We start from the raw sequence: 26,166 nt of genomic DNA, 5'->3' as shown, positions 1-26,166 counted from the left end.
TTGTGCTTTTGTCAACTGTTTGCTATTACTGTGGCCCCTTTCTCTGTATTTGTGCATGCATGCACACATAATAGGGATTATATATATATTTTTTTTCTGGTTTATTAATTAACACACTTCTTTTGAGTATTTCTTTGTGCATGATTCTCTTGCTTTGCTCCTTCCTCTGAATTCTTCCAGAGGCATCTATTGCTTTGCAAAATATCTCACAGTGGTTACCAGTTCAGGGACCAGATCAAAAAAGCTAGCCATTGTGGAAAAGATCAGTGAGGACATGATCTTTGCACATCTGAGTGTAGTGGGTTAGTATCTGAAATCTGCTATGCAAATGTATACGTATTTTTCTGCACATTTTTTATAATGTTGGCAAGAGGTAATGGGGCTTATTACAGCTATAATCTGAAAAAGTTACATGTTCTAATTATGAGAGAGAAATATATCTTAAATGACTACTCTTTAAATACATTTTTAATGAAAACTTATTTGCACAGTTGTATTTCTTGTGTTATATGAAGTGACTATGTTTGATCTATATTATTCCTCAAGTAACATACAATTTTTTTCAATTTTAACTCTAATAAAAATATTTACTGTTTTCCTTTCAAGCAGGAATTATCACATTTCTGAGTAGATAAATAAGAAGAAACGTTGAAACATGCTCTTACCATATGTTCTTGGAGAACTTTGTATGTTTCTGTAGCTGAAGAACATATTTTAATTGGATCAGCAAGTTTATCTTCAAATTCAGACAGAGTCTGCTGGATCTAAAACATTGGTAATATATAAAAATGATGATGGGGAAAACATACATCAAGGCAGAGAAGGTTACTGGGGAAACAGCATGCCTATCTTTTTTGGATAACATTCAGTGTGATGATAAAATCTATTTTTTAAAAAAAACCCAAATCAATGTGTTCCACTATTTGAGAGAAATATAATTAAGACTTAATACCTATCTGAACACAATATATAATGGCATTTTTATATTCCCTGAGAAAAGGTTACATATAAATTACAAACTCAGTCATCACTGACAACTTGGTAAATAATTGGCAAATTGTGTCTTTTCCTTATTCCATTATTTCTGGACAATTTATAAAATGCAATGTGAAATAGGTAACTTTAGCATGCAAGGACCAATTGTTACCTTTTTAAGATTCTCTTCAAACTTTTGCTGCTGAGATAAATGTCCCAGGATTGTTCCTTCCAGACTCTGTGCATGTTCTCGGAGTTCTTCCCAGTATCTTATTATCTGTGTTAACTTGGCTTTGATTCGAGCAGATTCTCCAGTGGTAATAAATTGAGCAAAAGACTGAGCTGCTTCTTCTAGTCCTGTAATGCTGCTGATCTTACTTCCTATTTCCTGAATCGTGACCTAATATTTAAAACAAGAAAAATGACAATGTAGGCTGAGCAAGCCTGCTTTCCTGAAAAGATATAATCATCTGCAGAGAGAGAAAATCAGCAGAATTTTTCCTTAACTGACATTTCAACGTACTTGCACCATTAGAAAGCAGCTAGCTACAAACAAACACCATGTGTTTCCTGACCTCGTTTGGGGAGGATAGGTATGCAGACAATGTCTGAAAAATACAAACTGGTGGTGGTCATACTCGCTGGATGGAGAATAAGGAGAAAAGGCCACCCCTGCTCACAGTGAAGCAAGAACATGTCCCTGGAACTCTTACAGTCTCTCTGAAGGTACAGAGAATTCTCTGCTTATCCTATGAGTCAAGAGTTTTGACCAACTGGTCTGGGAAGTAGTATGTTCCCAAACGCATAGGAATGCTAATATTGGCATTCATTTAATTTTCCTAAAATGAAGCTATTTCATATTTTACCTAACTAAAAGCTTTTCTGATTCTGCTCCTACCTAAACCCAGTCTTTTCATATTTATCAACTATACTTTATGCCAATGGTTTCCAAATTTGGAATACATTAGGGTCTCCTGGCTCCAACCTCAGGGAGTCAGACTCCCTGGGTCTCAGGCAGGGCCCACTTCGCAGCTCTGACAACTTCCCGGGTGATGCACTGCTGCTGACCCAGAAAATCCACTTGGGGAACCACCACTGTATTCACTAGCTGCAGACTCTACAGTAAGGAGCCTACAGACTATGATTTCCATTTGGGGCAGGAGGACATTTTACCTATTAGCCAACCCAAGAAAAGTACTGAAAGTGGGCACGTGCGTGTGCGTGTGCGTGCGCGTGTGTTGGGGGGGCCTCTTATAAACAGAGGTTTATTTATTTATAAGAGAAGAAAAACTGTTTCTCTGAGAAAAAGAGCCAAACCATTCAATCAAAGTAAAGCCAAAAATTCAGACAAGTCTCAGTTTCAAATAATTTAAATAGAAAATACTGTTACCCTAGAAAAAATAAATGTGTGACTTCTGTCTAGATGAGACAACAGAGTCAGAAACAACTTCTGTTTAGATAAGACTCTTGGAAATAGCTGGCATCAGATTAGTGCCAGTTACACATCAGCTGTTTGTTTTTATTTTTCATATTCATGACTATAGTGGTATATCTGATAGATATTTGTTGTTTGAGCATTAATACAATCTTTCTTTGTTTTGCTGTTTTTTAAGATGATTGTTTTTGGAAAAATTACTCATAATTCAACAAATGTATTTTGAGTTTTTTATGTGCTAATAGTTGTTCTAGGTGCTTCCAACACCTCAGTGAAACCATCTTAGTTAAGATCAAAGTTCTTAGTTCTTAGAGTAATATATACCATTAACAAATTCATAGATGCAAACTATACAATTATATTGTTGGATTGTGGCAGAAAAGATTTCCAATCCACGAAGAGAAGATGGAAGAGGAACCCAGTGTATGTTCTTATCGTTTGTGAGTTATCAATTAGGAATAAGAAATTAGTCAATTTGGAATAGCATGTAATAAAGAACAAAAATGGGCTTATAGGTAAATATCTTCACAACAACACTCAAATGCTTCATTAATTTTAATCCTAAGAGTTTGAAGTGAAAATACTATGACAAGTGTTAACATATTTTGAATATTTCCTATAATGTAATCTTCTGTTTGGAAATAGAAAGTGAACCTATGAGCCTCAACTCCACAGTACGGTGTATTCAACTCTATCTTTGCTTATTTCTAGCAAATATATTTTTCCTGATACTCATATTCATTTTTAGATAGTTTTCCAAGTGCCATATTGGAATATTAAAATGTATTTCAGCCTGACGGCATGGAAATCCACAACTGAATGTTTATATACTTAAAAATAAAATACTTATAATCATTTTGTTTCTTAAAAGCAATGTGATGACATTTGATCACTGACATATTTCAGAAGTTCTGGAATTAAGGTTTAAGAAAATAGAAAAATGAATTAGAGGAAGGATAAACAAGTTCAAGGGTGTATGTCAAAAATTTCTGAAGGAAGAATGTTGAGACAAAACTATTTCAATGCGCTATTCTTTGTTTTCTTAGAATTAAACGGCAACTTTTAAAAACAGTTTTAAAGATCAAACATATTTCATTCTTTAATGGCTGGGCATCTGTTTTGCCTAGTATATCACACAAGACATAAGCTAGACTGCATACACCAGACTCCATGTATCCTTGACTGCAGAAGATGTGTGATAGGCAATCTGCACAGTTTGTAATCTTAGCTAAACAATATTGCATCCTCCCACTGTGCACATGGCAATGACTTGTTCTGAGTCGTAATGTGAAACATTCCCTCACCTTGGTATTCATTTTACTATATTTAATCGAATGAAATGGCAAAGGGTTTTCCCACTCCAAAAAAATTGAGCTGAGTTAGAAAAAGAAGCGGTTGAACTGTGAAAATGTGTAAAAATAGCATAAAAGAAAGAGAAATGAACATTCAGAATTCATTTCTTTCAGCCCATTTTTTTTCTTAAGCTACTTGAATGAAATGGACGATGACAGTCTAGGTACTTGGTTATTTTAGAACTGGAGGATAAGCGTCTCAGTCCATGCCCCCAAGGGCATCATAAATGCCAGCATTAGATCGATGGAATCTGATGGCTTCACGTGAAGAAAGTAATTTCTCCAACCCCGCCTTGTGGCTGGTGAGGGTAAATGCCACCAATACTTGAGCTAGACGTTTAGAGTAGTTCTTAAAAATAAGGTTGTAGATGATGAACACATTTCATGGCGTATAAATCCATCAACAGGGCACTCTAATGGGGTTAATTCAAAATCAAGGAAAAGAATAATGTAACCATAAAAACATTTTAATGATATTGCACACAATAATGACTTTGAATGCATAAGCCAGACAATATTAATACATAATTCCATCTATTAAGTGTTGCCCAGTGTCACTCAAGACCTTTTAGCTCAGCATTTTGTGTGAAGTTAATTTTAATAGAGTCACATAGCAATGACAGATTTGTTCTGGGGACAAATAGCATTTGATGAAATGTAAGAAAGGCGCTCTTAAAACCTAGACATGGATTATAAATGTAACTTGTGAGCAGGTCACCTTAATTTGGTTGATTTGTGTGTCCATGGCAGATGACGAAGTTTCCAAGTCATTGAGTTCTTTTTCTTTCTCAGTTATCCAGACGGACAGGGTCTCAAAATTAGTGCCAAAATGATTCCACTTGTTTTTCACCATTTCCATGGTTTTAATACTAAAATTAACCAAATTAAGTAAATAAAATGCAGTATCTTAATAGAGAAAAACAATACATTTTCCTTTAAATCACCAGGTGAAAAGATAGTGAAGACATCTGTGACCACATCAAAGCTGAAACTATTAGAACAGGGGGAAAAAAATGCACATTTGATCTGAGTTAGTCAGTCCTCAAGTATTCCTGTCTCTTCTGAGAATGAGGTAGCACTAAGCTATGTTATGGATGGAACTGTGCTTTGAACAAAATATTGCTGGGTCCAAAGGGTTTGAATCCAGGCATAATCTTGTTAAACCGTGCATGCGAACAGAGTTGCCAGACTTATTTTAGTAAACTTCTCACCTAGATTCCAGTGCACACAGTTTTTTTAACAGTCCTACTTTTGTCAACGTGGCCCTTTGGCTCTTAGAGGAGAGATACTGCAGTGATGCTTTATACTCAGAGATCTTTATAAAATACATCTTTATGAAGCAAGATAACGCTTGTAATCTGAATCCCATGCTGCCGTGCAGGAACTGTTTCTGTTATTAGAGTGGAGGCTGCAATCTATTATCTATAACAATTTCAGCTATTCTTAGATGTCTGTATGATCTTGATTCTAAAAGACTTTATAAATTCTTGTACATGAGCACCCTAACTGCTTTTAGACAACTTGGGACTTATGTGTAATAAATCTAGTGAATAAAATTTCAATTATAGGTTCCCAGTTTGTATTAGTTATGCACATATAGCCATGGGATAGTTATGCATATATAACCAGGTGATTATGGCTTTCAGTTTAGAAAAAGACTGGGAAACTAAGAGTATATCATTGAACTGTTAAGTCCTTGGGTTAAAAAAAAAAGAAGGAATTTCCCTGTTTACCAAAAGGCACTTGAAGACATCAAGGAAAATACAATGGCATCATTGACTGTCAAATTCAATAATACTGCAGCCTCAAATGTATACCCTGGACGAGTCTATGCTCTCATCAGTACAGTTAATTCAAGCTCTATTATATTTCAATCTTTTTAATGAAATAAAGATTCAAGTGGATATTTCTAATGGAAGTAACTTCCTTTCTAATAAACTCTAAGTTTTACTATTTCTACCTTGATAGATAATATTTAAAGGTTTAAGTCACAATTTACTTTAAATAAATTATTTAATAAATTTTAAAGTTTAGACACAGGTACAACATTAATTATAAGGTGTTAATAGTATTAAAAACAAATTTTACATTTTAATACTCATCTAGAAATTATGTCCTATACCTTAAAAACAATACATGTGGGTGATTTGCCACTAAATAACCTTTAAAATAGAACCATTCAGCCATATTATTTTGAGGAACATTGGTCATATGTTTATCCCCTCCAAATTTTTGTGTGTGTCTATCTTGTACATAACAGGATACCATAGGCCAAACTATTTTCTTTCTTTTTAGATATTTAAACACTAAATGTTTAAAAATAAAATAGATTTTTGAAATTAATTTTTGGAAATAGTGTACAATCAGTGACAATTTGAACATTGAGGCACTGTAAGCAAGCTCTGTGAGCTTCTTGGAGTTGAAGATGCTTGGTCTACGCCATGTGTATTTAGGCCTAGAATCTACACAACCAAAAATCTACCCTTCCCTCTAACTGGTGACAGCAGAATAATACAGTAAAAAAATTATCTTAAATATTGGTTCTTTTTTGAGATTCCCTTCTCCAGTGTACAAAGGCCACTGAAATTTTATAGATATGGCTTTCTCATGAACAGAATCAGTTTACGATGCAAAAACCACATCACTTATATTTTTCTGCTCTGTTACAGATGTTGGATTCTCTATTGGTGATGTTTTCTTTTGAATTGTAAGTTGCTTCCTCAAAACATGCTGAAATACACGGACACTTGGAGATTTTAAAAGAATGTTTTGAATACAATATACAGGGAAGAGTGTATGAAACTTTATCTCAGAGAAGAAAGTTTAGGACTTGTCAAGCACATACTCTTCTTCAAGTGTGTCTTCTAATTTTTTGACTTGCTCTTGGATTGACTTGGCCTGCCGTTGAAGCAGCCGCTTATTCTTGGGCCCAAGTGGGATCTCTGAAGCTTCCTTCACAAGATTCTCAGCCTGGACTGCAATACCTTCTGTTCGTTTAGAAAACTCCTAAAAAAGATATTATAACTGTTAGAACAGCATCTTCTATTAAACTCTGCTCTCAGATAAACTGCACATACTGTAGTCTCCCCCCAGAATAGATGGATAGATAAATAGATAGATTCAAACATATAAGAATGTTGGCATATAATATTCTTAGCAATAAAACAGACTTTTTTTCATTATGGCCAAAATAGACACTTTGTTAAATTATTTTCATTTTATATAAGTGAAACCACAACCAGACCTTCATAGTTGGAGAACTACTTTCATAGTTATCCAACAATTCTCAAAAAAATGTGTACTCCATTGTCTCCCGGTTTGGGTTTTCTGTTTAGAATTCTGAGCCACATTATAGTAATTAACTTGTCTACACATATGTTAGTTAATTACAGGCCAGTTGGGCAATGATCATTAGTGATTTTTTTTTTCAGTCATAAAGATAACAGATTTCTAGGCCAGTGAATATAGATACTTGTTTATTTAATTGAAGGATATCTTAGTCAACACAGAGTATCACTGATCTTTAAAAAAACATTTTGTTAACTAGTTCTCTGAAAAGAGCTATAAACTGATCTTAATGCTGTTAAATCTTGTTTACTATATATCCATATACAACACGAGGGAAAGAAGATAAGTTTTGAACTACTCAAACCTGGACCAGGGTTCTGGATTTGCTAATTACTAGTTGTTCGTCTTTGGCAAATTACTTTTCAGGCTCTTTCACATAAAACGCAGATAGTAATACTTTTCTCAAAAGTTTACTGTTAACATTTCATTAGCAATTTCATTTTTAAGTGCCTGGCACTCTGGCATACCTATTATCATTTTTTTTTTTACTACCTTCACATAAAATTGAGGATAAAATGGTTTATAAAGTTCACACACTGATTTTCAATAATAGTGAATCACCGTAATTCAAAAATTAATTTCATATATTTGAGGCACCGGTAAATTTTAGTTATCTCAACTTTGTCAGGTAAATATATTGAATACTGACTTAGAAAAGGTAAACCCAGAGACAATCCTGAGTGGAAAAGAAGTAACTTAGGGTCTCATTTCTTCTCCTGGATTATATCAGAGGAGCTTCAAATTTTGATCATAAACTGCTCTCTCCTAAATAAGTAGTGTAAATAATTTTTAAAAGTCAGACTCCTGATAGCCACCTTTTCCTACAGAGCATCTCTCAAAACCATTACATAACACCATATAAGATAGTTACTACATAATACTACTTCATCTTCATGTTTGAAAGATTTAACGTCCTCATAGAAAGATCAACATTACTTCAGAGAAGTACCCTGCAATTTGAAAGAATAAAAATGAGTAAGTACATCTTCCTTATGGTTGAGAGATTTATAATATCCTAAAATACAGTACGTACTAATGTCACAACATTAAATTCTGTGGTTAGAAGCATCTACTATCACTATATGTGAACTTACTGTCATTGTAGATTCAATTGTGAAATCTGTGCATCACAGCAGAACCCCATGAATAAAATAAGAAGCATAAAAGTGTTTTTTCCCCCTAGCGTTTCCCTGAACCCAGGAAAACACATGGAGAAAGTAATGTTTGAAAACGCTTATATACGTTCAATCTGAGAGCCTTCTGTGGGAGCTACGTATGGGGAAAGCACAATGCAGAGGAATCCGAAGAACAGAATGACGTTGATAAAAACCAAATTAAACAAAACTAGAATAATGTTGTAAGGCTTTATCTCTATGTCCTAAGAAGACATATGAGTGGCAGCAGGGTGCAGCTGCAAAGAATGGACTGTGGCATCAGACAGGTCTAGAGTTGAAACTTGGCTCTGACCTTCACACACAAACTAGCTGTGGGACCTTGAGTCACACCACTCTCTGAATTTTCATCTCATCAGTAAAACCATACTGTGAAGATTAAACATGATATTGCTATAAACACACACTGGCAGACAGAAAGCCCTCAAGTTCCTCAGCACAACTACTCAAGGGTTACAACAGGCATGAAGGCTATATTAACAATGTCAAGGAAGCAGAGAAACAGAGAACAATTATTCCAGATGACATATGCTTGTGCAGCAGTGTATAGCAACAATTAGTGAAGGAACTCAGTTTTTTCATGAAAATATAATATGGAGGCTGAGGTTATGAGCTCTAGACTCAGACCTCTTGGGTTTGCATCCCAACCTCACCAGTTAGTAATCCTGAGATCTTGGATAAATTCAGTAACAACTTTGTACCTTATATTTCCTCATTTATACCACATGATTAATAATGGTAATAATCTCTAAGGATTAATAATTAATTAATTAATAATCTCTAAGGATTATTTTGGTGATTAAAGAAGATGATAAACATCAAATGATTAGATCAGCAAATACTGTATGTTCAATAATTGTTAGCTCACATCATTAAATCAATCCCAAAGTATGCAAGGTTATTGGCTAAGGAGAATTTTAAAAATAAGACAAAAAGACCACATTTGTTTCATCTATAGCTGGCAAACCAATTCAAGGCAGTTGGAGCCGCAGGGTATCAGAAACTCTGGATGGAACCTAGGAGGAACACCCATGTGTTAATTCACACAATATATGTGTTTGTATTTATAAAAGATACCTGATACATTTTTAATATGTAAAATAATTAAAATTAAAAATAAATAATTTCTATTTAAATGGCTGATGAAAATCATACAGAATTGAAAGATTCTGTGGCCTTACAAAACTTCCAACTCCTCAGTGAGTTAATAACAGGAGAAGTAGTGACAAATTTACAGTACAAGAAACACAAAAGCCTTCTACTGGTGAGAAAACAGAAGCACAGGGGTTTCCTTGCTAAAGGTTATGAAAGGATGGATGTAAGAATGTTCTTTCTTATACATTGACAAACACATTTCTACACTAATTCAGTCTTTCTATAAACCCAAAACATATGCAATAGGAACCAAAGGGGCCTGTACAACTCTAAATGATTCGCACAAATTTATTGGTCTGCTCTGAGTGTCCAAGGTGTTTGAGCTTACAGGGTTGAGCTTACCAAGCACACCTACTAAATATTATCTCTTGGATGTCCCACTGGACATCAAACTCAATACGTTCAAAACGCAGTTGTTCATCTTCCCCCATTAACAGCTACTCCAATTTCCTGTCTCGCTCCCATTGTCTCCGTCAGGCTCAGAACCTTGGGTATCATGCTTTTTTCCTTCCCTTTGTCTCTTTTACATCTGTCCCAATATCTCCATTGCCATCTCCATTACCCTAATTCATGTTCCTATTCATGTACGCATGCAATAACTTTATAACTGGAACCCATGACTCCAGACTTCTATGCTTTCAATGTTCTACACCTGCTTAAGAAACTCATCTCCCTAAAGGACAGCTCTGCTCATGTGACTCTCCTTCTTACAAACATCTAATGGTTCCACGTAGCCTAGAGAGTAACGCTTTAGGCCTTCAAGAGTCTTTGTGATGTGGCCCAACTTTCCTTTACAACTTCACTCCCCTTTTCTGCTTTATAGCAGAGAATCCCCATTTCTCACACTTTTATACTTCATGGCGTTTCCCATTACAGGAATGCTGGTTTTCTGTCCCAAACTCTGCTTTTCTATGTCTTACCTGCCCTTCGAGTTTCAGTTCAAAATATCACTGACTTCAGAAAGATGTTTTAGAAATTTACCCATCTATTAGGAAACTATTTCCCACTTTAATGAAAACATCTTGATGTTTCAATCTTATTTATATTTTCATTCCCCAGAGCAACCTGACCAATGTGTTGAAGAGTGAATCATAAGTAAACAATAAAAATTGATTAAATAATTATAATAAGTAATGAAATGAAACACAGTTTTTCTTGGGAATAATGGGTACCAAGGGACTATGTGGTCTTGCCAATATACCTTTGTCTGTTCCAATTCTGAAGATAAGCTTTCCAAACTGCTAAAACTCAAGAAGCGCTCGTGGCTGGAACCTGTTTGAAAAAGGTATCTGACCACTGTCTCTTTGTTTGTTTCAAATCTCTCCCATTTTCTTAATGTGACCTAAATTAGAAAAAATAAATAACATATGATGTTATGAATTATCAGAATGTATCACAAAATACTGTCACATTTCCATTCATTTGTCAGGCTATTAACTTCCAGTTAACTTTCAGTTCAAATGCCAAACAATTACACAGAATAAAAATGATTTTAATGTCTTCTATAAGAATTCCCCCTTTGACTCTCAATTCATCTACCAAAAGAGGATGTATGGCCGAAGAGTCTGAGTTTTTTTATCTTCTGTAAAGTTCTATGAATCTTAGGATATTACTTAACTGTAGATAAGGGACAAAAGAAAGAAACCCTCCCAATGTCTCTCAAAAAAAAAAAAAGGAAGGATGAGAGAGAGAGAAGGAAGTGCAGCAGGCGGTAAGCAGGGGGAAATAAAAAATCCAAGAATTTTTTTAAGTTAATGTGTTAAGGACACAATAAACCATAAAGGTGTGACTGCTGGACTGTCCAGAAAAGTGAAATAATCCAACATCAATTTCTGGATTCAGACAAGTGTGGATTAAAATCCTGGCTTTACGGGACTTCCCTGGTGGCGCAGTGGTTGAGGGTCTGCCTGCCGATGCAGGGGATATGGGTTTGTGCCCCGGTCCGGGAAGATCCCACATGCCGCGGAGCGGCTGGGCCCGTGAGCCACGGCCGCTGAGCCTGCGCGTCCGGAGCCTGTGCTCCGCAACGGGAGAGGCCACAACAGTGAGAGGCCCGCGTACCGCCAAAAAAAAAAAAAAAATCCTGGCTTTACAACTGATCACTGCTCTGTGATTTCAGGGAAAATCCTCTCTTTGTTTTTAAGCATCCACACTTGGAAAATGTGCTAATTACAATACCTATCTCACAAGGCTGATGCTGTGATTAAAAGAGATAACTCATGTAAGTGTTTAATGGAATGCGGGCGCCTCAGAGGCGGGAACAATAAACCTTTGCTCCTGCTAGTAGGACATGTGTAACCTGGGACCCAGAAGCTAATACAGGCCATGACGTAACTTCCGGTCTCCTACCTGGATGCGGCGCTCCTGCTTCTCCCGGCTGTGCTCCACGTTGTCCAGGGTGCTCTCTAGCTTCTGCAGCTCCTCTTGGACTCGGCCAGGCAGCCCACCTTCTCCCTGCCGAGCCTGTGCGATCTGCTGCTGCACATCTCTCTTCTTTGCATTGATCCTCTTTGTCTTTTGCTGGAAGCATTTGTTCAACAGATGGATAGAAATATTAACTGTCTAAGCACCCAGGCAGGGACATAAACACCCACACTTTAATAGTTACGGAAAGGTACAATCTCCCGCAGCAGGGGCCCAAACTGCATTTTAAACTTAGGATGAATAGTTAAGATGGTAATGAAGGCTCTATAGTAATCAAAGATGGGCATCATTTATAAATATTTTATGTTTTTAATGGGAAACAGCATAATTAATTTCGCCAGAGTGTTTTAATTGTGTGCTAATTTAGATAACATTTAATATTTCATGCAATACTACAGATAGAATTTGGCAGAACTATTCATTTGACATAATTCTCCTTAAAGAACTATATTCTGTCCCAACTCCAATTTTTTAAAATCATCCATGCTGTAAAAATGCTAATATGAAGAGATTTAATTCCAGGGTATATTCAGAATGATTAATAGTCTGAGATATTTGGGGAAAGATATGTTTTAAAATAAACTTTTTATTGAAGTATAATGTACACACAGAATGGTACACAAATCTCAAAACACAGCTTATGAATCTTCACAAAGTAAACACACCCATATAGCCAAGCACCTGGTCCAAGAAATGTGAAGAGTTTTTAAATATTAATGTAAATATCTATAATCTCATATTTCTCTGATTTAAAGTAAACTGAAACCCAAACAACACTTACAGTGATTGAGAACAATATAACACTAAGCATTATTTTCTTTTGGACTCACAGCCTTTTTATAATTACTAAGTAAATCTATAAAACCTAAAGGCTGCTGTTTTGTATATACTTTTAATGCAACTTCCATTTTGATATATTATTACATATAAAATTAGCTAACATTTTCTTACATATTAAGTTAGCTAAAATTCTGTCATTAGATTAATTTGAAAATCATACTTCCACTTATGTTGAGTTTGACAAGTAAAGCTGATTAAAACTGTTAATTATCAATATATGTACCAGAATTTCTTTAGTTCCGGTTCTAATCCTTCGTAGGAGCACACTCTTCAGAAAGGACTGGTACATGTTAATTTATAATTTCCCAAACCAGGATGTGTTCGAAGTTGTAAATTGAAGAGCAAAGATTGCAACATAATAAAAGAACAGCGATCTCAAATATGAAATAGTTTGTTTATGCTTTCCTTCTCTGTTATGAAAAGGACAATTTAGCAAAGGACAATTTTATGAAGGTTTTCATAGCAAAATCAACTTTTCTTCCACAATATTCCTCCAACTTTTTGGTATCATCAAATCGCTCTTGCTGAGAATTTATCTTGCAAGATGTTCTAAAATATTTAGTGTTTAACAGAGCGGACAGAAGTGCCAAGTTTTTTTTAACTATTCATCTGCGTTGCCTCCCAAGCTCCCCATCTTCCCCCCTCCAGTCAGTGGATAGACTTACTCTCCATCTCTCTGGTTCTCAGTAACTAAACAACTTTGCATAAATGCACTGAAGTAAACAGGCATCCTACCTGGTGATGAAAGAGTAGTTGCTGTGCTTCAAACAAATTTTCAGTGTCCAAGATCTTCTCAGCTTCTTCCTGGACTTCCTTAGAGCCAGTCATTAACTCTTCAAGGGAACTCTTGACTATTTCTTTGTACCGGACACAGTCTCCAAAGTTGCTTAACATCTTTTCAACCTAGATTTTCATGAAAAATCAATCGATCAAACTGTTAGATTAGGGACATCTAATTTTCTGTAGAGAATTTCAGATCTTTCAGAATCAGGGAACTTTGTCATCCAAGTGATCATTTTTCCATGCTAGCTTATAAATGATTTCAAGAAATCCTGATAACTATTTATTATACTTTACATTCTTACATTATCATCCCATGTACAAACTCATCAGATTCGTAAGATAACCTGGTCAGTAAAAATATTCTTTCAAGGGTAGACGTGGCCCTACTAGAAATGGAGTAGATGGGTTTGTACAATCTACAAAGGACTATAAACATTGAAATGTATATCAAGTTTAAAATGAGTAGATCTTGCCCGAAAGAGACTTTACTGGCCTGCTGACTCAACATGAATATTTTATTATTACTAGCTATCAGTTATTTACTATGTTCCAGGCACTGTACTAAGTGCTTTACATACATCATTGCATTCAATTCTTGACACCACCTTCTGGGTAAGTATTTTTAGCCCTGTTTTACAAGTACATAAATCAAGGTCCAGAGATGTTAAATGACAAGCTCATGGTTACGTAAGAAATGGGGTATCAGAGTTAAGCTCTAGGACTGGGATCGTTTGACTCTCAAGCCTGGGTTCTTAACCTTACACTGACCATGAAAGAACGCTTTTAGTAAGAGTCAAAGTGTGGATCTATAAGCTTTGTACTTTAAATATAGATAGTTAACCTGAACTAACATCCAATAACGTCACAGACCATAAAGCAAACATCCTGCCCACCTTCCCCACCAATCTTCATATGCGTAAGTATCTGAGCTATTCTGTTTAAACTACACATTCTTTATAAAATTACTTGTTAAACTGCAACCCAAAGGAACCTTCCAGATTCTTCACCCCGAGCTGTCCATTTAGAGGACGAGTAAATGCTTTACCTCCGACAGCAAAGTCCCAAGAGCCTTGAAGGAACTAGATAATTTTGCCAGCTCGTCTCCTTGCTTTTGGGCTTCATTCTCAGAAGAGACTTCAATCAAAATTTTAAGCCTGGATTTCAGCCAGCTGAGAGTCTCGCCTTTTTTGGTAACACCATTTCTGATCTCCTGGAATGAAAGAACACCTTTGATGTACAAAATACAACTGTGAATCATAACCTTCCAGCAAGAAAGTACTCGACCTAAGAAGGTTTGTCAGGTGGAGGTAGGAGAGGCAGGCATTCACTCACCAAGAGAATGCCTGCTTATTTCACTTTTTGGCCACATCTTTAACAAAGTCTGCAAGTGCTAGAAAGAAATGTTTCCCCAACTCCAATACCCAATGTGTAAAATCAGTACTCTCTGTGCCAAAAAATTACCTCCATATTTAGATGTCTATATATTTCCTTGATCACAACAAAGATGCTTCTAGAAGTACTGTAGAAGAATATGTGAAATTGGGAATTATATACTGTCACCTTATTTTCTGTGAGCTGGAAGGAACGCAGTATTTTTTTGAAGAAAAAAAAAAGAAAGAGTCCTTTTTTAAATTAGTGGATTTCTCTTGTTGAAGAATTTACTTGTTGAATATTATAACAGATGCCCTAAAGATTTATTTTAACTTCATTAACTCATATTTTATGCCTCATTTTGGTTAATTTTTGGAAGTTAATACCCTAGACAGAAAGAAGCACAGACAGGAGCTCAGCTGTAATCCAGGAAGGGAGAGTTGACTGGCCAAGACGATGCCAGAAAGACTCCGGGCCGCAGCCCTTGTAGGTCTAGGGACCAGGGCAATGGTGATTGGGGCAGCCTCTCCCTCCTACACCAGCTTTGGGTAGATGAGAGCTGTGGGCCTCCAACTGCTACAAGAGGGTCTTACAGGGCAAATGCATATGGAGGAAAATGGTTGGTTTTAGAAGCAAGTGATTTCTTCGTTCTAAGATGTGAATTGTTTTGGTACTATAACAGCAACCAACAGCAAACATAAATATGCTTCTACAGGTGTAGCATGATATCGTTGAGTACCGTTAGCATTTAAGGGGATTATAAATTTAATAGGAAAAAATGGAAATCGGAGGATAGGAATAGAAAGGAAATAAATTCTCATTAACAGCAGCTCTGTGACTTGCAAGGGTGCAAAATGCTGAAAGGTAAAGAGTGGTCACCGTAGCATGTGCCTACAGAACCAAGAGCCAGCCCAAGAGGGGGAGTACTGCAGGGTGCCATTCACAGGGTGCAAGCTGGGTTCGGGCCTGAGGTTCTGCTGCCCCGGCTGGGCTCGGGCCTGAGGTTCTGCTGCCCCGGCTGGGCTCGGGCCTGAGGTTCTGCTGCCCCGGCTGGGTTCGGGCCTGAGGTTCTGCTGCCCTGGCTGGGTTTATCAGGCCTGAGGTTCTGCTGCCCCGGCTGGGCTCGGGCCTGAGGTTCTGCTGCCCCGGCTGGGTTCGGGCCTGAGGTTCTGCTGCCCCGGCTGGGTTCGGGCCTGAGGTTCTGCTGCCCCGGCTGGGTTTGTCAGGCCTGAGGTTCTGCTGCCCCGGCTGGGTTTGTCAGGCCTGAGGTTCTGCTGCCCTGGCTGGGTTTGTCAGGCCTGAGGTTCTGCTGCCCCGGCTGGGTTCGGGCCTGAGGTTCTGCTGCCCCGGCTGGGTTCGGGCCTGAGGTTCTGCTGCCCCGGCTGGGTTTGTCAGGCCTGAGGTTCTGCTGCCCCGGCTGGGTTCGGGCCTGAGGTTCTGCTGCCCCGGCTGGGTTTGTCAGGCCTGAGGTTCTGCTGCCCTGGCTGGGTTCGGGCCTGAGGTTCTGCTGCCCTGGCTGGGTTCGGGCCTGAGGTTCTGCTGCCCCGGCTGGGTTTGTCAGGCCTGAGGTTCTGCTGCCCTGGCTGGGTTTATCAAGCGGTACTCATGCTCACAGAGGCTGACCCAATCCAGGCTGAAAGTGACATAGAAATGATGCTTAGAGACCTTGCCCAATTCCCTGATTTTCTATAACCTGTCTTTTGAGTAGCTGAAAATGTATAAAAACCTATAGGGTTCTTGTTTTCTATGACAGTTCTTAAATCTCTGCTGTGTTGTACACCCATGCATGCAATTTTCCTCTCAGGATTCCCCATTAGCTAACGATGCATTAGAGGCACCCCTGAGCATGACTAAATCTCAAAGCTAACATGATTCCATAGAAAAAAACCCCTGCAGTTCTCCACAGTACCAGGAGAAAACTTATTTTAAGACAATTTTCAGGAAGTTAATTTCTTTATAGAAAGAAAACGTCAGTTAGACTGTTATCATTATTTTTTTATTCATGGATATTTTCTAATAACAAAAAATGGCCCAGAACTTACCTCTACAGCACATTTAACCTCTCCGTTGTTGGCAGTATCGATGGCCTTGTTCTTAATCCCCTTCAACTGGGTCTCCTTTGCAGATATCCAAGAGGAGAACTCAGAAATTCTGAAATAACACAGGTATTTTCTTATTAAAGGGAGAAAATATCCCCATGTTAGAATACATTTTCTATTTTGAATTTATTTATGGAAATTTAACAATCAACTGATTAGAAAATTGGTTAACAGATTTCATTCGATTGATTAGCAAACTGATTAACAAATTTCCCGGCAATTGTCCCTTCCACAGGAATGGCTGCCCCTGTGCTCAGGCACTTGAAGGAACGAGAAGGCAGAGCGGATGGACCTCGGCAGTGGAGGAGGGTGTGTCCTAGAGCCTGGGCACCTGCGAGTGGGGAAGGTACCACCTGAGGTCTGGCCTTACGTGTCTCCACCTGAGTGAGACAGAAACCCAAAGAGGCAGATGTCCCTTTTGAGGGACGTGAAGAAATCGAGGAGAAAGGGATTGCCTAATTTTGCTTCAAAGAGGCAACATCTGGGACACTTGGAAGTAAAGTGCTTCACCCTGTTTCTGACTGAAACTCATTCTTTAAATTAAATGAGGCATTTCTGTATCAGAGCATGAACACAATTGTACCATCTGATTATCTTTCTTGCGTGAGATGAAACATACATCATGGCTTGTTTTGCAAAGATGTTTGAATTAACGGAATTAGGAAAGACTACATCCTTCTCTGGGAACAACCCCAAGACTACCTGCTGGTGTAGTCCTTCCACTTGTCTGGGTCTTCCACCAGCTTCGCGTAGGTGCTGTCAATGGCAGCTCTGAGCTCCTTGAGTGTCACGTGACAGGTCTCAGGCGTGTTCCGTACAGCGTCCCGGACTGGGAGTTTCAGACACAGGTCTTCAATAAGCTGTAACCTTTTCTCACAGAGATGATGAGGACCCTTGTCACTGAAGAAGATCTAATGAGCAATAAACGTTTTTATAATCCCTGTGAGAATCCACACAAGACTTTCAAATTTTCATAGCAGATACTCATCTAGTCTAGCAGTATAAAGTAATTAAGCTATTGAGTGTTTTCAGACCCAAATGAAAGTATCAGGTCTATGCTTGAAGGAACATTGTGACCTCGAGGGGTTGCACTCAGGTGTGTGGGACGTACCCTGTGCTCTTTGATGATCTTTTCGCTGCCTTCCTGGGGCACCAGCTTGGTCTCTCGGTCCAGCTCAGCTCTGCATTCTTCTACAGACGCTAAAAACATGTTCTTCTCCACCTCGATCTTCAGGTGAAGCAAATGATATGGAGCTTCTCCTTGAAGATCCTACATGCCATGGGACGATTCCGAAAGATAAGATACCATTTCTGTACATTTCCAACTGAAGTGGCAGAAACCTGAAATAGTCCCTTTAGGACCAATATGATTTAATACCTATTGTCTCCATCGGGCTGCTGTGCTTTGTATTTTTCCAAGTACCAGGACCACAGAAAATCTTTTCAGCCTGCTGTTAGTTGTGTGTTTCCACAGTGATTATTCTGCTTAACTTTAACAATAGCCCCACACGGTATTAATGTTCCTATTTTAAAGATTAGACCACTGAGGCTCAGGGTTAAGTAGAAAAACTCGATGTGAATCTAAATTTAAATCACACACTGATTCCACATACCCTCTTCCTAGCATGTGTCCCTTTAAATTTTCTCAACAGCCCTGTGAGGTAGGAAGGACAGATATTATACTCACTACACAAGGGAAGGAACTCAAGGAAACATAATCAGTGAAAAAGCCAGGATTAAGCAGCCCACAGCTCTGACCACCTGCCATGTCTTCTTTTCCTCGGAGCATACACTGAGAAAAGGAGCAAGCCAGCACGCGAACAACGTGAAACTTTTTACATTCTTCTTTGATACAAACATAAGCTTCATCGTTACCTTTAGTCCTACAATTTAATTTTAGCCAACCTGTCTCCTATGGATTTAAAAGATTATCTTTAAAATAAAACACTGAGATAACTGATGAGAAAAATGAGTTAGGGCTTTGGAAAGAATAGGACAGATTATATCCTAGAGAGCTTAAAAGTGTGTGTGTATGTAAAGTAAAATACAGCCTTCAATTATAGTCCCTATTCCATAGTACATATATGATAATATTAGGCTGCAAAAACATCTTAAAAAGCCTGGTTCTTTAGGCATCTTATTTTTTTTAATTTTCAAATTGAGCAAGTAAAAAGGTATTTCTTTCTTTTAATTTTTATTGAAGCAGAGTTGATTTACAACATTGTGTTAGTTTCGGGTGTACAGCAAAGTGATTCAGTTATACATACATATATATCTCTTTTTTTCAGATTTTTTTACCTTATAGTTTATTATAAAATATTGATTATAGTTCCCTGTGCTATACAGTAGGTCCTTGTTATTTTTTTAAAAAGGATTTCTTTAACTGTGTTTTTCCTATGCAAAGGACTGATTTTTTAGTCTACATTAATGAGATTAAAAAAAAGAAATCCGGGGACTTCCCTGGTGGCAGAGTGGTTAAGAATCCACCTGCCAATGCAGGGGACAGGGGTTCGATCCCTGGTCCCAGAAGATCTCACATGCCGCGGAGCAACTAAGCCCGTGCACCACAACTACTGAGCCTGCACTCTAGAGCCCACGAGCCACAACTACTGAGCCTGCACTCTACAGCCTGTGCTCCGCAATGAGAGAAGCCACCGCAATGAGAAGCCCGCGCACCACCACCAAGAGTAGCCCCCGCTCGCCGCAACTAGAGAAAGCCCGTGTGCAGCAATGAAGACCCAACGCAGCCAAAATAAAAAAAGTTAAAAAAAAAATCCAGGAAGTATCAATAACACGACCTGATAGAGAGTGTTCCAGCTGCCTATCTTCTGAACCCCGTGACTCCTTCCTCTAGTACATATGAGATCCACCGCTCAATACTCCCTCACAGCAGCACTGTGAACCCGCTGCTCGAGCAGCTTCCTCCAGTCCGCCTCAAGGACGACACCTTCAAAGGGTCTCTGTTCTCCTGCAGCTGCTTCCCCTGACATGCAGATTCTCAAGTCGGCTTCCATGGACAGGCCCCGCGCACGACACTCCAGTCAGGCTGAACCCTGTGGATCCCTGCGTCCCCACTGGCACACCCTCCGGCTTTCTTGCTTCGTCCCCATCGCCCCCAGATCTGTTGCTTCTTTAAGGTCTTAGCTCAAAACTAATTATCTGCTTCATTGTTTTCCGCTCTCCAAGTGGACCCACTTCTCTCTTTCAAAGCTTTCATCAATATATTGCCTACACAATATATTTTGGGGGACTTATTATATATTATACTTTTATTATTTTGCAACTAATCATCTCCCTTACTGGAATCTAAGCTCTTTGGGGGAAAAAGAATATGCTTTGTTCATCATTGAATCCTTAACCTCAATGTTTTTATTTATGTTTCAAATCATAACAAGCTAAACCAGATGGCAAAATCCTTGAAAACTTCAATTACATATACTTATATACATATACAATGTAGATATTATGTTAGGTATGCTACTGAAATGAGAAATATTTCTTGTAATTTCAGTAGCATACCTAACATAACTAGGATGGGAAGAGTTTAAGAAATGTTGCTGAAAAAGTTAAACACCTTGATGTTCCTGCCCCCAAAAATAATCAGGAAAAGAAAAAGAATACTCGTAAGTACTATGATAAAACTGATGCTACTTAAAAATAGGAGTAACAAAATTCTATCATATTTTATCCTGTTTTATTCAAGTTCAGCTTTTTCAAGGGGAAAAGTAACTATGACAACTTTCCCTGATTTCTAAATTTCTCTGACAATTGAACCTTCACACCCTCACGCTCTCGCCCATCATCCAAGACACACGACACCCCCATGTTGTCCTGACTCACCTTCCACTGTTTGTGGAGCTTTCTAACGGCTTCCTGCAGGCCCTGTTGCTCCTGCTCAGGGAGAATGTCGGTGAGCTCGTCACAAGCTTTCAGGAAAGCGTTGAGCACCCTCTGATCCAGCTGACTGAAAAACTCCTGGCGTGGAGAGGGGGAAAGTGGTCAAGAGTGCTGGGTAGATAAAGGCAGTGTCAGACACTAGACAGTCAAGGAGTCACACTGCTAAACAAGCCTCTTAGCCAGCTGCTGCCCTCTTCAAACCTTCTGGGCAACTACCATTTTTCTTTCAGGAACTAACTATAATTATCTACAGTTATGAGTCAGAAATCACCATATCTGATTCAACTAGGGCTTTTTATGTTTTAGAAAAAAATCTCTGCAGTTTTCACATTTGGTAGAATATTCTAGAAAGCCAATGAGAGATCTTAAAACCTCGATCCCACAGTGATAGAGTTTTCGTTCCTCTCTGGTAAAAGAAGAGCTGAGTAGAAGCCAGGACTAATCCTCACAATCCCTCCTCACTCCCTAATGGCAACGTGTTCCAGACCTTGCTGGTTCATTATGAGCCATTTCTGTGTTCACACCAAGCACACACATGAGCACACATGCTGTGGACTGAATTGTGTTGCCCCCCCGCCACCATCCCGTCCCAACAAATTCACATGTCGAAGCCCTAACCTGCAAGGTAATGATATTTGAAGGTGGGACCTTGGGGAGGTGATTAGGTTTAGATGAGGTCATGAAGATGGGTCCCTCATGAAGGAATTAGTGCCCTTATAAGGAGAGGCATTAAAGATCTTACTCTCTGCCATGTGAAGACACAGTGAGAAGGTGACCATCTGCACATAAGGAAGAATCCTCACCAGAACACAGCCAGGCTAGTACCCTAATCATAGACTTCTAGTTTCCGGAACTGAGAAAATAAATCCCTGTTGCTTAAGCCACCCAGCCTGTGTATTTTTTATGGTAGCCCAAGCAGACAGATACAACATGTGCACAAATACACATGACTAAGTCTCACAAAGTCACATGACTAAGTCTCACAAAGTCTCAGGATTATGTGTGCAGAGATATTTTGAAACAACAGTGATTCAAAAGAAAGTACCGCACAGTAGAGGTGTATAAACTTGAACGAGATGTTGGATGGTCACAGACCTTAACCCTAAATCCAGTCAGCCACATCACAAATACATTGCACTCGTCCTTTGAGAGTGTGTTTTATACAAATATCCACTGAAATTTCAGGAAACGTAACTCAAAATATATGTTCTCAGAGGGCCCATCATCTCCATACACCATTTAACAGATTACTCATATCTGCAATACTGACATGATTGAAATGAGTATGATTAACAAGGAGATGGCTTCACAATACTGGGTCAAGTTGTAGATCAGCTACCAAATTTCAAGTGACACGGTTATACTGTAATACAGTAGATTTATGAAATGAGCACAAAGACATAGCCATCCACCTAAAGTTATCTCTTAAAAAGAATACGTTAGTTATGAAAGAGTTTTTCAGTTAAATAATGAATTAGTAGTTTGGAGAGCCTGAATTATTTATCCCGTGATTCTCTACTACCCCAGGGGCTTAAGAATGGCCAATTATAAGGCAGCTCATCAACTGCTCTTGAGGTCTTTTTGCTGCCATTTCTGTGGGTCTCATATATAAAAAGTTTCTTCCTTCCTAACTCATTTCTCCCCCCTCCCCTCCCCCCTCCTCTTTCCCCCCGCCACTTCCTCATCCTCTGTCTTCTTCTTCCCACTCTCTCTCTCTGTCTCTCTCTTTCTCTCTCTCCTTCTCTGTATTAGATCTTTATGCTCTTCTTATTTTTCCTCCAAGATGGTCTTCCCACGCCTCTAGGTCAAGGGCCCGCACGGGATGCACTCACGGTGTGTCTCTTCAGGAGGTCTTCTGGATTTCCCTTTTCCTCCATGCCCTCCTGAGCGATCCTCAGCACCTTCTCCAACTCTGCTCGAGACTCCTCAAACTTCTTCATCAAGCGGCTGTTGGTTTCCACATGTTTCTTCCAATCTCCAGTTCTCTTTACCATATTCTTGATTGAAAAAATAATCATAATGGGATACTGATCTCTCATTATTGAAAATATCATTTTGTGAAAGAGTATTGTTTCTTTCAAAAAACACTTGGAAAGAATACATTTCATTATGATGAGAATAATCAACCCGCTTAAATATTAATTAATATTAGAGAAAGCAGAAGTAAAATTATTGGTTTCCAAACACCAGTAGATGAAGCATTTACCAAGAGTGAAGACATGAAACGCGATGATTACATGTCCTCCTTCTTGGAATTTTCCCTAGTTCACATCTCTAAAGCAGGCAGAGAACTTACCTGAAAAGCAATGTGCCCATCTGCAATCTTTCTCTGTAGCTTTGTCTGATCAAAATGCTTTAGCACGTTGCTCAAAGTCACAAACTTCTGAACACTATGACTGCCTTTCTCAACTTGGGTCATGGCTTTCTTACAGCTTTCTTGACAAGCTAACAGTTCCTACAGGGAAAGGAAACCCACAACAATAGTATTTAAAAGGGCAAGAAAGAAAGAGAGTAACCATTACAAAACAATAAGAACTGCATTATATAGCTTTTAGGCTTTTAATCAGCAGTAAGTGAAATCGAAAGTACAGAGAAGTATTGCTTTTCAGAAGAGCACAATTTTAAGCAATCACTGAGGTCAGTGCTTTTTACACGAGGCACTTAAATGTCACATTGAGTTTTCTGAATTTTTTTACATTTCATGCCCATCTTAATAACATCCGGAGGATGACAGAGCATCAAAATTGCTATCTGCCTAGTACCTGCATTCCTCCAACTAATAGGCCCATAATTTATTGAAAGGACAATTATGAAATCAATCTACACAAAAGGTTATAATCTGACTCAATAAATTTAATACCAATGCACATTATAAATACTTTACTGAAAGTCAGACGCAGCAGATTATAAATCATTCTGTACCCTAAAATACACAACATTTGAATTCCTAAGGTTCAAAAGCTATCAACCTCATTAATAAAATGGTGGACCCCGGATCCGAACAAAAAAGGCAGCAGACCAAAGGGCCTGGGAAGACTTGGCAACTGTCACACATTTGCAGATGAGAAGCAATGGTGACTCACAGGCCCTTCCATCTCTGATTGTAACGTAGGATCCTGGCAATTTGCTAGACAGCATGGAAGCTATTCAGCTCAGCCCGAGGCAAGCAGTCATTTTTTGACTTGAATCCACACCATTTGCACTTCAACATCCTTAATTGCTTTGAAAAAATATTTCAAACTGGTTATTTGGATACCAGTTTGGGTAACTTGGATGCAAATATTAAGAGCAAGGTTTCTGTTTTGTTTTGGGAAAACAGAGCAAGGACACACTTTTTGCTTTTGAAGATTTAGGAGATAAAAGAGTAACATATGTTAGCAAACTCTTATTAAGTATTATTAATATTTATTATTATCAATATATCAAATACAATTTTAATCATAGAAGGATTCTTTGATGGCAACTTATAGCAATTTGGGAACGTAAGAAATGGCACTGTGACTTCAAAATGAAAAACAATTTTTATCCAATGTAATGAGAACCCATTAAAATAGGGCTTGGTGGTATAATCATTTTGGCTTACCATTAATAATAATAATAATAAATATTAGTTGCCACATATAGAGTATGTGCTCTAATGGGTTAGTCACATCATAGAATATCTAATGTAATCTCCACGAGAAGTTCTTGACTTAGGTACTACCACCCCCATTTTAAGGTGAGGAAATAAAGCTAATCAAGGCTTTGTAATTTGCTGTATCAGATCTGAATACCTGTCTGACTCACGTCAGATACTCTCTGCTCTTTCTGCTAAGTGACACTGTCTCCCTTCCATGAATCTATTTCGATGACAACGGTGGCAAACCTTTTACCCATCAGTTTCACCCTCCTCTGATGCATAAGTTGATTTATAATAAACCAACTAAATAAGCGAATTAACTGCACACTCAGTAGGAGGCTGTTCTGCATACAGACCTGCTTACTAAAAATAAGACAAAGAAAAATGATTAGTACTCCAAATATATTTCCAGAATTTTACGGTCATTTTTATGAGGTCAATTTTATGAGGATATTGCCTTTTAGTCCTAGAGGCAAGAAAAGATCTCGTAAGACACAAATGATAGATACTGGCTAGAAATGGAATGCAATTATTTATTTTTTTATATAGCTAAATAGATACAATTTAAAATTTATCTGTAAAATTTTTATCTATATAAATATACCTATATATAAGTATCGAGAGAGATATAAAATTTTTATTTTATCTATGGTGGATAGGGTTTTCATCTTTAGACATGTGTTTTTGTTTTGAGTTGCCAGTACTAGTCTAGAAAAAGGTTTCTTGTCCTGTCACTGAACTTCTATCATCATATGCACCTCAGTCTTATCACACACGCATTAAATGAACTCCATCTCCTGAAGGGGGCTTTTCCTTACCTGACGTTTCTGTTTAAAAAGAGCACTTGACTGTGCCTCGTGCTCAAGAACTGTCATCATTTCATCGATTTTCCCAAGTGAGTCATAAAAGACCGTCATCTGCTTTTCTAATTCTTCCAACGGTAACAGCAGCTGCTGGGACTCATAAAGGAGCGGAGAGTAACAGTCTTTGACCTTTAAAATTGCAAAGACAAAAATTCCATTAAAGGCCATTAAGGACCATAGCTCTCAGGAATGTTTTCTTCAGGATAGGGTCATTTTGGGCTTACAGAGCTCCAGTGACATTCTTTAGTATTTCCTGTGTATTATTAAATTTTGATGTAAAAAAAAATACTACTGCTATACCACTGAGACAAGTAAATGCTATGGAGTTTTCTCATGAAAATTCATCTAAATCATCCATCTGGATAGCACTTGCTCATCTAAATGATGTTGGTGAGCCAGATGGCATCAAATTCCACTTCATAAACTCTGAAACCCATCTTCCCTCTGGCCTCAGAAGCTGACCTAAGACAGTCATGAATTACATTATCTAGACCAACTTGTACCTTCCAACTTTATTTTCAAGAACTCTACTACCTGATACCTTAACCGTAGACAAACTTACAAACGTGTTGACTCATTCTTCCCAGAGAGGCCCTGTGCTTTCCTAACCTCCTCCTAGCTCCACACTTTGCTACTCTTCCCCTATCAACATCCCACTCATGACAAGCGCTTACGTCATATACAAACTTATTCACAAAGGTTCTCACGCAAGAACATGTCTCTCTAGTCTGAACTGGCCCAGCCGTCATCTGTTACTTGTCTTTTGAAAAAATGCTGTTCGTTTATACACCTGCATTGTCTTTATCTTCATGATGAGCTCCTGGAGATGAAGA

At 38.3% G+C, this 26,166-nt stretch overlaps 1 protein-coding gene across 1 annotated transcript in view; it reads right to left on the bottom strand.

Moving 5' to 3' along the window:
- SYNE1 (spectrin repeat containing nuclear envelope protein 1) overlaps positions 1-26,166 on the bottom strand; it is a 456,348-nt gene that overhangs the window by 278,307 nt on the left and 151,875 nt on the right. Inside the window, exons 21-35 of the mRNA XM_067701747.1 lie at positions 25,289-25,462; positions 23,148-23,306; positions 22,684-22,848; positions 20,795-20,929; positions 18,066-18,224; positions 17,657-17,865; positions 16,898-17,006; positions 14,530-14,694; positions 13,437-13,604; positions 11,787-11,957; positions 10,639-10,779; positions 6,608-6,768; positions 4,481-4,631; positions 1,148-1,375; positions 666-764 (exon numbers count right to left, since the gene is read on the bottom strand). Coding sequence (XP_067557848.1) covers positions 666-764; positions 1,148-1,375; positions 4,481-4,631; positions 6,608-6,768; positions 10,639-10,779; positions 11,787-11,957; positions 13,437-13,604; positions 14,530-14,694; positions 16,898-17,006; positions 17,657-17,865; positions 18,066-18,224; positions 20,795-20,929; positions 22,684-22,848; positions 23,148-23,306; positions 25,289-25,462 — 2,394 coding nt within the window. The remainder of the gene's footprint in view (positions 1-665; positions 765-1,147; positions 1,376-4,480; positions 4,632-6,607; positions 6,769-10,638; positions 10,780-11,786; positions 11,958-13,436; positions 13,605-14,529; positions 14,695-16,897; positions 17,007-17,656; positions 17,866-18,065; positions 18,225-20,794; positions 20,930-22,683; positions 22,849-23,147; positions 23,307-25,288; positions 25,463-26,166) is intronic.

The sequence above is a fragment of the Pseudorca crassidens genome, chromosome 13, assembly GCF_039906515.1.
Source record: "Pseudorca crassidens isolate mPseCra1 chromosome 13, mPseCra1.hap1, whole genome shotgun sequence".
Taxonomy (NCBI): domain Eukaryota; kingdom Metazoa; phylum Chordata; class Mammalia; order Artiodactyla; family Delphinidae; genus Pseudorca; species Pseudorca crassidens.
The sequence above is the reverse complement of the archived record's forward strand: the minus strand, read 5'-3'. Positions and strand labels throughout refer to the sequence as shown.